The 15,296-nt window shown below is 47.0% G+C and overlaps 1 protein-coding gene across 1 annotated transcript in view; it reads right to left on the reverse strand.

Moving 5' to 3' along the window:
* LOC140424834 (cyclin-Y-like) overlaps positions 1–15,296 on the reverse strand; it is a 272,509-nt gene that overhangs the window by 18,959 nt on the left and 238,254 nt on the right. Inside the window, 1 exon segment of the mRNA XM_072508309.1 lies at positions 1,207–1,373. Coding sequence (XP_072364410.1) covers positions 1,207–1,373 — 167 coding nt within the window.

Below are 15,296 nucleotides of genomic sequence, written 5' to 3' on the forward strand. Positions count from 1 at the left end.
ATATGGATGATAATGGCATAGTGTAGGTTAGATGGCTTTTGTTTCGGTGCAACATCGTGGGCCGAAGGGCCTGTACTGCGCTGTATTGTTCTATGTTCTATGTTCTAGAGCGATAGATTTCTAGATATTAAAGCGATCAAGGGACAGGGAACGATGCAGGAAAAAGACATCAAGGCAGGTCTAGGATGGAGCAGGCTCAAGGGACTGAAGTAGAGAATATTGTGTGGTTAGTTACATTCATTCTCTGCAGCTGAGTGCACAAGGTCTAACGGCTGTGTTGCTTGCCGGGTGCTAACATTAAGGACATTGACTCAGGACTGGAGAGGAACCTGGGGTGTGAGGGGAAGGATTCAGTTGCCCTGCTACGTACGAGAACCAACGACATAAGCAGGGCTAGGAAAGAGGTTCTGCATAGGGAGTATGAGCAGCTAGAGACTAAACTTAAGAAAACTCAGAAAGGTGTTGATCTCTGGCTTATTGCCTGAGCCATGAGCAAAATGCCATGGGGTAAATAAGAGTGTTAAATGCATGGCTCAAGATTGGTGTGGGAGAAATGAGCTTCGATTCATGGGGTACTGGCAGTACTGGGGGGCAGAGACCGCTGTACTGTTTGGACGGTCTTCACCTGACCCCCGCTGGGACCAGTGTACTGACAAACCGTGTACCTAGGGCTGTAGAGAGGGTTTTAAACTAAATAGAGAGGAGGGTTCACATAAGGAGAGATTTGGGAAGTTAAAGCAAAAGGAAGAGAAAACAGAAGTGTAATGATGCCGGTAATGATTCGCAGTTTGACCGGAAGGATCAGAGTGTACAAACACAAGTGCCCCTGGAGGCAAGGTCAGAGAAGGGAAAAATGGAAAAAGTTGGCAAGGGTTTCTGGTTATGATCCAGGATCCCTGCTGAAATTCCTATATGTGTTATCAGAATCAGGTTCAGTGGCGATGGCCCAGTCCACCAATATAATCTCAGCGTAGGAGGAGGGCTTTGCCACCCATTGCTGGTGTGACACAGACAACAATTGAAGGGAGGGAAGTAGTAAGAGTCAAACTAGGTATAAACAGGATGATTGGAAGGAGGCAAGGTGAGACAGTCCAAAAGTTAAATTCTGAGGAACAGTGATGGGAAAGCTTCTTGAGATTGGAAAATTAAGAAGAGCATTACAGTGCTTCACAATCACCATTGAATGGATTTGAACTAGACACTCACATGTCTTCCACTGTGATATCTTTAAGGATCTGGCAGTAATCCACATTCCAAACAGCTTGATCGTCCCATACCTTCGATGCCAGCAGGATAGCCCCCAACACAATCCGTTTCCAGTTGCTAGGGCAGATGTCAATCTCTGCGTAGGTTAACAATCTCTCAAGGTACACCTGAAAGCAGTTCACTAAAAAGGTAAATACTGCAGAATTTTACCGAGAGTTTATCAATTGCTTCTTTAGTCCTTTTCTAATTTGGTGGCGCAGTGGTTAGCATTGCTGCCTCACAGCTCCAGGGACTCGGGTTCAATTCCGGCCTCGGGTGTCTGTCTGTGTGGTGTTTGCATTTTCTCCCCGTGACTGCGTGGATTTCGCCAGGTGCTCCGGTTTCCTCCCACAATCCAAAGATGTGCAGGTTAGGTGGATTGTCCATGCTAAATTGTCTCTTCGTGTCCAAGAAAAAAGGTTAGATGGGCTCCTGGGATAGGGTGGATGTGTGGTCTTAGGTAGGATGCTCTTTCAAGGGCCGTGTAGACTCGATGGGCCAAATGGCCTCCTTCTGTACTGTAAATTCTATGATTTATTTATGTTTTTATTCATATCTCAGGATATTTATTGGAAATGGCAATAAACCAGTTATCCAGAAATCCATCTGCATTGTTATTTAATTCGGTAATGAGGTTTAAATTTCAAGATCGCCTCATATTTGTCCTTTAACATGCAGCATTGATGTTTCACACCGACAGGCCTGGTATTGTTTTTTTTAAATTTCGAGGACCCAAATCATTTTTTCAATTAAGGGGCAATTTAGCGTGGCCAATCCACCTAGCCTGCACATCTTTGGGTTGTGGGGGCGAAACCCACACAAACACGGGGAGAATGTGCAAACTCCACACGGACAGTGACCCAGGGCCGGGATCGGACCTGGGACAGTGAGGCGGCAATACTAACCACTGTGTCACCGTGCTGCCCTTGGGCCTGGTATTGTTGCTGGTTGGACTTTTTTTTTTTTGAAAATCTTTTTATTGGCTTTTCTCATATTTATAAACAGTTTTGCGTATATATATTACATTTTTCTTGCCCCGCTAATTTACTTTATTTTACAGAGAGGTTTATTTTGTCCTTCATGATGTGTTGGGTGCTCTGGATCCGTGGAACATATACAGGCCACCAACACTTAAAATAGTACAACACCATTTTATTAAGCTAGAAACTGTTGAACATACTTTCACTGTGGGTTAACGCGATGTTAGATTAAACTAAAGACCTATGCCTGTCCTAACCAGTCGATGCACTCAGCACATGGTGAAGATCTGTGCTGTATGCTGTAAGCTCTGTCCTTCTGAGAGGCTGCATCCCGAATGAGCAGGAACACTGATGCCCTCTGTCTTTATAGTGCGTGTGCTCTCACTGGTGATTGGCTGCGGTGCTGTGTGTGTTGATTGGTCTTGCTGTGTGTCCATCAGTGTGTGTCTGCACCATGATATACTGGTGTATATTATGACACTTCATTTAACTAACTCTATGTACATTTCGTTGCCCTCTGGATCGGTCTATGATCCCTCTCGCCCCCCCCCCCCCCATTGTCTTCAGCCCCCTGCTGTTTCAGCAGGGGCTGTTTAGCACAGGGCTAAATCGCTGGCTTTGAAAGCAGACCAAGGCAGGCCAGCAGCACGGTTCAATTCCCGTAACAGCCTCCCCGAACAGGCGCCGGAATATGGCGACTAGGGGCTTTTCACAGTAACTTCATTTGAAGCCTACTTGTGACAATAAGTGATTTTCATTTCATTTCATTTCATTTCAGCACCCTTCCTCGTCTCTTGTGGTTTCCCACCTTCCTTCCGCCCCCCTCCACAGGTTGCGCAGTCCTTTGATTCCTCATCTATCTCTTTTTTCCAAGCTTACTCCTCGTTGCTGGCCTTGAACAGGTTTTGGAACAGGCCGACGAACTGCCCCCAAGTATCCAGGAAGCCTTCCTCTGACCCTCGGGTGGCGTACTTAATCTTCTCCAGGTGGAGAGATTCCGAGAGGTCAGCGAGCCAGTCTGCAGCTGTGGGTGGTGCTGCCGATCGCCAGCCGAGCAGGATTCTCCGGCGTGCGATTAGGGAAGCAAAAGCAAGGGCGTTGGCCGACTTCCCCATGTGTAACTCTGGCTGCTCCGATACCCCGAAGATTGCCACTATTGGGTATGGCTTGACCCTCACCCCCACAACCTTAGACATTGCCTCGGAGAAGGCTGTTCAGAACCCGGCAAGCTTGGGGCAAGCCCAAAACATGTGGGTGTGGCTGGCCGGGCCCCTCTGGCACCGCTCACATTTGTCCTCCACCTCCGGGAAGAACCTACTCATTCGGGTTCTGGTCAGGTGCGCTCTGTGCACCACTTTGAGCTGCATTAGGCTGAGCCCTGCACAGGGGGAGGTGAAGTTCGCCCTGCTCAGTGCTTCGCTCCAGAGTTCCCACTCCACTTCTGTCCCCAGTTCGGCCTCCAATTTTTGTCTGGTTTCGTCCAGTGGTGTTCGAGCTCTGTCCAGTAGCTGTCCGTATATTTTCCCACATAGCACCCCCTTCTCGCTGCTTGTGCCTATCAGGTCCTCTAATAAATAGTGTGTTTTCTGGGGCCCTGGGGTACATTACTGTCTCTTTGTGGAGGAAGTGTTTTATTTGGAGGTGTCTCAATTCCTGTCCTTTTGCTAGTTTCTACTTCCTCGTCAGTTCGTCCAGTGTGATTCTATGATTTATGCGGGGATCATCAAAATTTACTGCAACAACCTGTATTTGTAATGGGGGGAGGGGGGGCAATTATCTGTCCGTGTTGCACCTGGCGCACATCCCGTCATGCAGAATAGCGGGAGAGCCGGGAGTTGCCAGGTGCCGAACAGAGCACGATGCTCCTGGCCCACTGCACTGGACGTAATCTGGTTCATGCCGATTGGCATATTTAAATAAGCATTTAGATCTGCGGTCAGTTTCAAGCCTGATTTTCCCGGCTCCACACCACCGGCAGCTTAGGCGGACTGAAATCACTCCTGGTCTCCACCGAGGGTGCCAAGAGGCAGTGGCAAGGAGCAGGGCATCTGGCGACCCCATAACGGGGTATCACTCACCTGGGAGATTTTTGGGGGGAGGGGGCGAACTGATACCAGCGATTGGGTGGAGTGGATGCAAGAAGGGTGAAGGGAGGATCTGAAGAGCGACCCAATTGGTGGGACGGCTTCAATGACACCAATCGGGGGGGGGGGGGGGGCACATGTTCGGGTACACTGAGGAAGAATTCAGAATGTCAAAAGTACCTAACAGCACGTCTTTCGGGACTTGTGGGAGGAAACCGGAGCACCCGGAGGAAACCCACGCAGACACAGGGAGAACGTGCAGACTCTGCACAGACAGTGATCCAAGCCGAGAATCAAACCGGAGACCCTGGAGGTGTGACGCAACAGTGCTAACCACTGTGCTACCGTGCAGCCCTCGAGGCTTTTGGGGAGAATTTTGCCCATGCTGTCCTTTCATGCAATTAATGGGGCTGCAATTTCTCAGATTCACTGCTGGACCTCCCCAGCCCCACCCCAAACAAGCAGAAACGTCACTAAAACTGGATAATACCAGGGGCTGAACTTTCGGGCTCCATCTGAAATGGGAACAGAGGCAGACAGAGCCCAAAAATGCTAATTCCAGTCAGTGTGCGGATTTCCAAACCCCGTAATTGGTGCTGATTATTTTGGCGGAGGCGTAATTGGAGCTTGTTATGAACCTCATTAAATTCAATTAAAACTGAGTGAAATTCAGTTTCCCGCAACAACAAGGGGGCCAGTTTAATGCCTGAACGTAGGCATCCGATGGCAGGACAGTGGGCCCAATCGTCCAGGCATTCTATAGGCCCTCCCTGCCTGGGGTCAGGAATGGCAACATGGCACCCTGTTGAGGGGACCCCACAACCCCCCCCCCCCCCCTTTACAGTAGTGGCCTGGCGACAGGAGTAATTTTTCAATTACATTTTGTTTGTCCAGATTTCGCATATCTTTATTTTGACTCCTGACTTCATTTTAAACAACGCTCCACAATGCAGGGATCCAATTAAACAGTGTTAATAAGCATAAGAAAATTGCAGCAATATTAATGTTGATTGCACCAGTATAGAATAGAATAGAATCATAGAATTTACAGCACAGAAGGAGGCCATTCAGCCTATTGGGTCTGCACTGGCTCCTGGAAAGAGCACCCTTCCTAAGCCCACATCTCCACCCCATCCCCGCAACCCAGTAACCCCACCTAACCTGAGGGCAATTGTAGCATGACCAATCTACCTAACTTGCACATCTTTGGACTGTGGGAGGAAACCGGAGCACCCGGAGGAACGCCACGCAGACTTAGGGAGACCATGCAGACTCCGCACAGATAGTGACCCAAGCCGGGAATCGAACCTGCGACCGTGGAGCTGTGAAGCAACTGTGCTAAACACTGTGCTACCTTGCTGCCCCTTAACAGTATTGTACAGATTCTGTACCCTTACGGAATCCCTACAGTGCAGAAGGAGACAATTCAGCCCATTGAGTAGGCCCCGGCCTTTTGAAAGAACACCCCACCTAGGCCTAATCCCCACACCCTATCCCCATATCCCCACAGAGGAGCAATTTAGCATGGCCAATCCACTTAACCTGCACATCTTTGGGTTGTGGGAGGAAATCGGAGCACCCGGAGGAAACCCAAGCAGACACGGGGAGAAAGTGCAAACTCCACCCAGACAGTGACCCGAGGTCCGAATTGAACCCGGGTCTCTGGCACTGAGGCTGCAGTGCTAACCACTGTGCCACCGTGTCAAGCCCTGAAACTACTCTAAAATCCCATGGCATTACTTTGCAGAAGAGTTCTCTGCAGTGTACTGGCCAATATTTATCTCTGCACCAGCATCAACAAAAAGGGATTATTAGAACACTGCCTCCACCAAAACAGCCTGCACTGATAACGGGGTTGGAGAACTAGCGCACCGGCCAGCATTGAAATTTTTGGGAGTTGCTGTGCACAATCTGCCTGCTGCAATTCTTCCTTTACAACAGTGACGATACTTCAAAAGTACTTCATTGGCTGTAAATCGCTTTTGAACATTCGAAAAGTGAAATATAAATACATGTGCTTTCTTATGTGCACCACATGTTCTATTGAAAAGTCCTATGGTGTAATGAGGGAAATTTGCTTGGTTTGAACTTTTCAATGTGACAAGCAATTAGCAATCATGAAAAGTTCCATTAAATAACTCCCTTGCCTGCTGCTTTCCAAAGAAATCACATCAAAGATAATTTGTACTGCCTATTTTTGCAACTTCCATTCAAGTGCAAACAGTTTCCTTGGTATGATTATGCAAGTACCCCTATATAGGAAATAGCCAGCACCTTATTTAACAACACCGCCTCTATTAGAAGCAGAGTACCCCTGCACTTTGTTTCTTTAATACCACAGCTAAAACCTGCGCTATCTATCTATCTATCTATCCTATAGATATCTCTATATCTATTCTATAGATATCTCTTTATCTATTCTATCGAACCATTTCATAATCTTAAAAGCCTCTGTTAGATATGTATCGCCTCAGTCTCCTACAGTAAAGATTCACAGCTTGTTCAGTCCATGTCAGCTATTGAGAAGATCAGTTCTGAACTATATCTTAGAATAAAATAGAAAATGCATTACAATTACGAAGAACTGTTGCTTAATATACGAAACAAAGATTTCAGATAATTACAATGCAACAAAATGTAGAATTAAAAGCCTAGTGACGACTGTGAAACCATTGGTGATTGTTGCAGAAACCCATCAGGTTCACTAATGGCCTTTTGGGAAGGAAATCTGCCGTCGTTGCCTGGCCTGGCCTACACGTGACTCCAGACCTACAGCAATGTGTGGTTGACTCTTAACGCCCTCTGAAGTGGCCTAGCAAGCCACTCAGTTCAAGGGCAATTAGGGATGGGCAATAAATGCTGGCCCAGCCAGCGATGCCCACGTCCCATGAATGATTTTTTATATAAAAAGATAGCATGCAGCGTTAGCCATGTAATTGCTGCTGTGATGAACTGGTACTGGAACAAGGATAAATAAGAGTTCGCTATACAAGTGAAGCAATTCTGTCAGATTAGGACTATAAAAATCTCTTGGGCTCAGCTGCTTAAAGTGGCACTTCAGTCCAATAATGAGAAACTGCTGCATTGTTGAAGGTGTGTACTCAGAGTTTGACTGCTGCGTAAATCATGGTTATTATGGTTAATGATACCACCTACCCCTTGCTGCAGCTTGCTAAAATGTTGGTCATTCCCCAAGTAAATCAAACGGAACCTGTAACTAATTGACTACTGCATTTTGTGTGCAGCAACCTGTTGCACTTATTTGATTTTTGAAATATCCCTATCACAGGCTTAGTTTTAGAAAGGTCAACTGCCCCATGAACAAAATATTAAAAATTCCACGTGAACGGAGACAAAAAGATCTGCTTCTCCCTGGAGAATGCAAATAGAAGTTATGGGCAATTAGACTGGACCTTGAAATTAGAGAGACAGACATTATGTGTACTGGCTAAAAGACCACTTAACTAGATTGCACACAAAGAGTAAAAAATAATTAATGAAGAGGGAATATCGAGTTTACTCACCATTAGGAATGGCAAATATTTCTCTTTAGTTAAGTCCCAGGTACTTAATAAAAAATAGTAAACAATTTGTCTTACGAGTATCCATTTTATTCCACAGTGCCCTATGAAACTGGATTTCAGCAGCAGGCCATCATGTTTTCTGCAGGGGGAGTGCTGAAACTCCGAAAATACTCCAGGGAAAGCACAATGGAGTCACAGGAGTAAATTGAGCCTCAACTCAACCTAGTGCATCCATTCAACGAAAGTAAAATTGCCATACTCCCAAATGACCCTAGACTGCTTTCCCTTTGAGGGGGAGAGCTGACTGGTGGCGACTTAACCTGAGGATCACCACACCTCAGGCGAGGGGCAAGGTTGATAAGGCAGAGCCTTCATGAATAACCTCAGCCTATACAGGAATTGAACCTGCACTGCTGGCCTTGTTCTCAGTCACGAACCAGCTGTCCAGCCAACTAAGCTAAACCGGCCCCTTATTTAGCTGCTAAAAAAGAGAATGCTAAAAAAGAGAACAGAAAAGAAGGGAAACAATGCATTTAATTGGTACTTTTAATTGCATATTTTAGATACTCCAAAGCACTTCACATTCAATTAATTACTTTTTTTATTTTTGGAAGTCCAGTTATTTTTCTTACGTAAGAAACTTTGGCAGCCCATCAAGCCTGTACCAACAACAAACTACTCTAAATCATCACTAATCTCACTTCCCAGCACTTGGCCCATTGCCTTGAATGTTATGACATTGCAAGTGGTCATCCAAATGCTTTATAAAGATTGTGAGGTTTTCTGCCTCAACTGTCCTCTCAGGCAGTGCATTCCAGATTCCCACCACTTACCTCAAACCCCCTCTGAACCTCCTTACCTTTCACCTTAAAATTATGCCCCTTGTCATTGACCCTTCAGCTAAGGGGAATAGCTGCTTTCTGTCCATTCTGTCCATGTCCCTCAATAATATACACCTCAGAGGGGACGTGGGCAGATGCCCTAGGGAGGGTGAACTCTTCCTCTTCATGCGCGAGGCTCAGCCTCATACAGTTTAAGGTGCTGCACAGGGCACACATGACCGGGACAAGGATGAGCAGGTTCTTTGGGGGTGAGGACAGGTGTGTTAGGTGCTCAGGGAGCCCAGCAAATCACACCCATATGTTCTGGGCATGCCCAGCGCTGGAGGAATTTTGGAAGGGCGTAGCGAGGACGGTGTCAAGGGTGGTAGGGTCCAGGGTCAAACCGGGCTGGGGGCTCGCAATATTTGGGGTGGCAGAGGAGCCGGGAGTGCAGGAGGCGAAAGAGGCCGGAATTCTGGCCTTTGCGTCCCTGGTAGCCCGGCAAAGGAGTCTCCTTCAGTGGAAAGATACGAGGCCCCCAAGCGTGGAATCCTGGATCAGCGATATGACAGGGTTCATTAAATTGAAGAGGGTGAAATTCGCCTTGAGAGGGTACGGTACAAGGGTTCTTTAGGCGGTGGCAACCGTTCTTAGACTTTCTGGCCGAACGATAGACATTGGTCAATGGCAGCAGCAGCTCGGGGGGTGGGGGTTTACTTTATTTTTGTTTATGTTATTTACACTGGAAGGGTCTGAGGGGGTGTATACACCTGTTGTCTTAAGTCGGGGTGTTAATGTTAATTTATTGTTTAGGTACGGGGGGGGGGGGGGTTTGGGGGGTTGCTTTTTTAGATTGTGTTTTGTACTTAACCCTGTTGGATTCTTTTTTCTTTCTCATTTTGTTATTGATATTTTATGAAAACCTTTAATAAAAATTATTTTAAAAAAAAAATATACACCTCAATCAGGTCCCCTCTCAGCCTTCTCTGCTTCAAAGAAAACAACCCAAGCTTATCCAGCCTCTCTTCATAGCTAAAATGCTCCATCCCAGGCTACATCTTGGTATATCTCCTCTGCACCCGCTCTCATGCAATCACAGCCTTCCCAAAGTGCAGTGACCAGAACTGAACACAGTACACCACTTCTGGTGGTGTGAATTGAAGGCATTGGTCTGAACACTGGGAGATCTCATTCGTCCGCTCCAGATGATGCCAGAGAATTGGGTTAGGTAGATGACACCTTTGTGAAATTCTCAGCTAAATGCAGACCTCCCAACAAGGCAGCAGACAGCTCCAAAATCTCAAGTAACCTCCGCCAGTTCTACCAACCACAGTGATCTCTGCACTCATTCAACTCTGATTTCCATCATCCAACCTCTGTGCCTCCAGCTGTCCAGGCCCCCCCAAGCTTTCTCTCCCTAAACCACTGCCTCTCCACCTTTAATGAACTCCTCAAAATATATCACTTTGACCTTTACCTACAAAGAACAAAGAAAATTACAGCACAGGAACAGGCCCTTCGGCCCTCCCAGCCTGCGCCAATCCAGATCCTTTATCTAAACCTGTAGCCTATTTTCCAAGGATCTACTTCCCTCTGTTCCCCGCCCTTTCATATATCTGTCTAGATGCATCTTAAATGATGCTATCGTGCCCGCCTCTGCCACTTCTGCTGGCAAAGCGTTCCAGGCACCCACCACCCTCTGCGTAAAAAACTTTCCACGCACATCTCCCTTAAACTTTCCCCCTCTCACCTTGAAATCGTGACCCCTTGTAATTGACTCCCCCACTCTTGGAAAAAGCTTGTTGCTATCCACCCTGTCCATACCTCTCATAATTTTGTAGACCTCAAACAGGTCCCCCCTCAACCTCCATCTTTCCAACGAAAACAATCCTAATCTACGCAACCTTTTTTCATAGCTAGCACCCTCCATACCAGGCAACATCCTGGTGAACCTCCTCTGCATCCTCTCTAAAGCATCCACATCCTTCTGGTAATGTGGCGACCAGAACTGCACGCAGTATTTCAAATGTGGCCGAACCAAAGTCCTATACAACTGTAACATGACCTGCCGACTCTTGTACTCAATACCCCGTCCGATGAAGGCAAGCATGCTGTATGCCTTCTTGACCACTCTATCGACCTGCGTTGCCACCTTCAGGGTACAATGGACCTGAACTCCCAGATCTCTCTGTCCATCAATTTTCCCCAGGACTCTTCCATTGACCGTAGAGTCTGCTCTTGAATTAGATCTCCCAAAATGCATCACCTCGCATTTGCCTGGATTGAACTCCATCTGCCATTTCTCTGCCCAGCTCTCCAATCCATCTATATTTTGCTGTATTCTCTGACAGTCCTCCTCACTATCTGCAACTCCACCAATCTTAGTATCATCTGCAAACTTGCTAATCAGACCACCTATACCTTCGTCCAGATCATTTATGTATATCACAAACAACAGTGGTCCAAGCACGGATCCCTGTGGAACACCACTTGTCACCTTTCTCCATTTTGAGACACTCCCTTCCACCACAACTCTCTGTCTCCTGTTGCCCAGCCAGTTCTTTATCCATCTAGCTAGTACACCATGAACCCCATACGACTTCACTTTTTCCATCAACCTGCCATGGGAAACTTTATCAAACGCCTTACTGAAGTCCATGTATATGACATCTACAGCCCTTGCCTCACCAATTAACTTTGTCACTTCCTCAAATAATTCTATTAGGTTTGTAAGACATGACCTTCCCTGCACAAAACCATGCTGCCTATCACTGATCAGTCTATTTTCTTCCAAATGTGAATAGGTCCTATCCCTCAGTATCTTCTCCAACAGTTTGCCTACCACTCACGTCAAGCTCACAGGTCTATAATTCTCTGGATTATCCCTGCTACCGTTCTTAAACAAAGGGACAACATTAGCAATTCTCCAGTCCTCCGGGACCTCACCCGTGCTCAAGGATGCTGCAAAGATATCTGTTAAGGCCCCAGCTATTTCGTCCCTCGCTTCCCTCAGTAACCTGGGATAGATCCCATCCGGACCTGGGGACTTGTCCACCTTAATGCCTTTTAGAATACCCAAAACTTCCCCCTTCCTTATGCCGATTTGACCTAGAGTATTTAAACATCCATCCCTAGCCTCAACATCCGTCATGTCCCTCTCCTTGGTGAATACCGATGCAAAGTACTCATTAAGATTCTCACCCATTTCCTTTGACTCCACGCATAAATTCCCTCTTTTGTCTTTGATGGGCCAATCCTTTCTCTAGTTACCCTCTTGCTCCTTATATACGAATAAAAGGCTTTGGGATTTTCCTTAACCCTGTTAGCCAAAGATATTTCATGACCCCTTTTAGCCCTCTTTATTGCGCGTTTGAGATTTGTCCTACTTTCCCGATATTCCTCCAAAGCTTCATCGGTTTTAAGTCGCCTAGATCTTATGTATGCTTCCTTTTTCATCTTAGCTAGTCTCACAATTCCACCCATCATCCATGGTTCCCTAATCTTGCCATTTCTATCCCTCATTTTCACAGGGACATGTCTGTCCTGCACTCTACTCAACCTTTCCTTAAAAGACGCCCACATTTCAAATGTGGATTTACCCTTAAACAGCTGCTCCCAATCCACATTCCCTATTCCCTAGCTCCTGCCGAATTTTGTTATACTTGGCCTTTCCCCAATTTAGCACTCTTCCTTTCGGACCATTCTCGTCTTTGTCCATGAGTATTCTAAAACTTACGGAATTGTGATCGCTGTTCCCAAAGTAATCACCGACTGAAACTACAACCACCTGGCCGGGATCATTCCCCAATACCAGGTCCAGTATGGCCCCTTCCCGAGTTGGACTATTTACATACTGCTCTAAAAATCTCTCCTGGATGCTCCTTACAAATTCTACGCCTCCAACACTACATGAGTCCCATTCAATGTTGGGGAAGTTAATATCTCCCATCACAGCCACCCTATTGCTCCAACATATTTCTATAATCTGTCTACATATTTGTACCTCTACTTCACGCTCGCTTTTGGGAGGCCTGTAGTAAAGTCCCAATAATATTACTGCACCCTTCCTATTTCTTAGCTCTACCCATATTGCCTCAGTGCTCGAATCCTCCATCGTGCCCTCCTTAATCACAGGTATGATATCATCTCTGACCAGTAATGCAACTCCTCCACCTCTTTTACCTCCCTCTCTATCCCTCCTGAAGCATCTATACCCTGGGATATTTAGTTGCCAGTCTTGCCCTTCTTGCCAGTCAACCAAGTCTCAGTAATACCAATGACATCATATTCCCAGGTACTAATCCAAGCCCTAAGTTCATCTGCCTTACCTGCTACACTTCTCGCATTGAAACAAATGCTCCTCAGACCACCTGTCCCTTTGCGTTCATCATCTCTTCCCCATCTACTCTTCCCCTTAGTCACATTGAGTTTATTATCTAGTACCTTACTGGCTTTAGTTGCTGCCCCTTTACTGACCTCTAACTTCCTAATCTGGTTCCCATCCCCCTGCCACATTAGTTTAAAACCTCCCCAACAGTGTTAGCAAAAGCACCCCCGAGGACATTGGTTCCAGTCCTGCCCAGGAGTAGACCATCCGATTTGTAATGGTCCCACCGCCCCCAGAATCGGATCCAATGTCCCAAAAATCTGAACCCCTCCCTCCTGCACCATCTCTCAAGCCACGTATTCATTCTGACTATTCTTGAATTTCTACCCTGACTGTCTCGTGGCACTGGTAGCAATCCTGAGATTACTACCTTTGAGGTCCTGCTTTTTAATTTATCTCCTAACTCCCTAAATTCTGATTGTAGGACCTCATCCCGTTTTTTACCTATATCATTGGTGCCTATATGCACCACGACAACTGGCTGTTCACCCTCCCCTTTCAGTACGTCCTGCAGCTGATCTGAGACATCCCTGACCCGTGCATCCGGGAGGCAACATACCATTCGGGAGACTCGTTTTCGTCCACAGAAACGCCTGTCTGCTCCCCTTATGATTGAATCCCCTATGACTATAGCCATGCCAGTCTTTTTCCCGCCCTTCTATGCAGCAGAGCCAGCCACAGTGCCATGAGCCTGGCTACTACTGCCTTCCCCTGGTGAGTCATCTCCCCCAACAGTATATAAAACGGTATACCTGTTTTGGAGGGAGATGACCGCAGGGGACACCTGCACTGCCTTCCTGCTCTTTCTCTGCCTTTTGGTCACCCATTCCCTGTCTTCCTTACCAACCCTAATCTGCGGTGTGACCAACTCACTGAACGTGCTATCCACGACCTCCTCAGCATCGCGGATGCTCCAAAGTGAGTCCATCCGCAGCTCCAGAGCAGTCATGCGGTCTAACAGGAACTGCAGCTGGACACACGTCCCGCACATGAAGGAGTCAGGGGCATCGGCCGCGTCCCTGAACTCCCACATTGAGCAAGTGGAGCATAACACGGGTCTGGGATCTCCTGCCATTTTTACACTCCCAACAGTAAGTTTAAAAAAAAAAAATTACTCCCCTTCTCAGCAAGCACTCACTCAGTAACCACTGCGCCCCGCACGATAACACCTCAGGGAAAAGAAAAACTACTTACCAGTCACAGCCAATCACTTACCTGCAGGCTGTGACGTCACAGTTCAACTTCTTTCTACTTCCACCTGCCCTCGAGTCTCCCTCTTGATCTTTACTCGGCTGGGATCCTTACAGTGAATGTCTTTTTTTTTTGGTTAGAGGAGGCAGTAGGGAGGGAAACACTGAAGAAGTGTTTCGGGTTTAACTGTGACTTGACAACAACTCCTCCACAAACCACCTTTTGGATGCAGTGACCGCAATGCACAGATGCAAATTGTCCCCGCAACAGCCAATCAGCAGCTCCGCTCTACTGCCCTCTGCTGGATGCTTGCCTTGACTTGAACACCTAGGGTGTCTTGCTCAGGTACACTTTCTGGATGCAGTTAAAGTTTACCTTTCCTAATACTTTTTATATATGGTTTGGTGTCAAATTATATATGATTACGCTCCTGCGAAGTGCCTTGTGATGTTTCATTGAATCAGATGCAAGTTGTTGCTAAAGTGCCACTTTAGATTATGAGCTCAAATCTAAATCGAGGCTTGACGCAACAATCTTCTCAGTCAGAGGCGAGTGTGACAGAAACCAAGACAAACTGAGACAAGTTGAGGAGTCACGTAATATTCGTACAAAACAAAAACAAAATAATAAACACGATGGGCTGGATTTTACAAGGCGCCATGTTTCCCACTCGCCCAATTAAAAGTCAGTCAGGAGTCAGTCTGCCAACAAAAAGGCCAGCTGACTGTTGTCATTTTATGCTCGATGGGGCGTCACTTGGTTCAGGCCAAACTTTCCGGACTCCCGCAGTAGCAGCGAGGTCCAGGCCACTGGAAGGGAGTGAGCTGTGGTCGGGGTTAGGACCTCAACATGCCCACGGGGCAGACAAGATGCCCAATGCTGCCACCACCACTCACAAAATGGAACAGACAGGTCAGGACGGGCAGAAAGGCCACATGCTGTATTTTACAAAGACACCCCCCCCCCCCCCCCTTCAAACCCGCCAGTGGGGGAACGCAAGATCTAGCCCAGGATCTAGGTCCTGGCTGAGAGGCAAATGCTGACCAACACAAGGTGCACAATTC

This window comes from Scyliorhinus torazame, chromosome 6 (assembly GCF_047496885.1).
Source record: "Scyliorhinus torazame isolate Kashiwa2021f chromosome 6, sScyTor2.1, whole genome shotgun sequence".
Taxonomy (NCBI): Eukaryota; Metazoa; Chordata; class Chondrichthyes; order Carcharhiniformes; family Scyliorhinidae; genus Scyliorhinus; species Scyliorhinus torazame.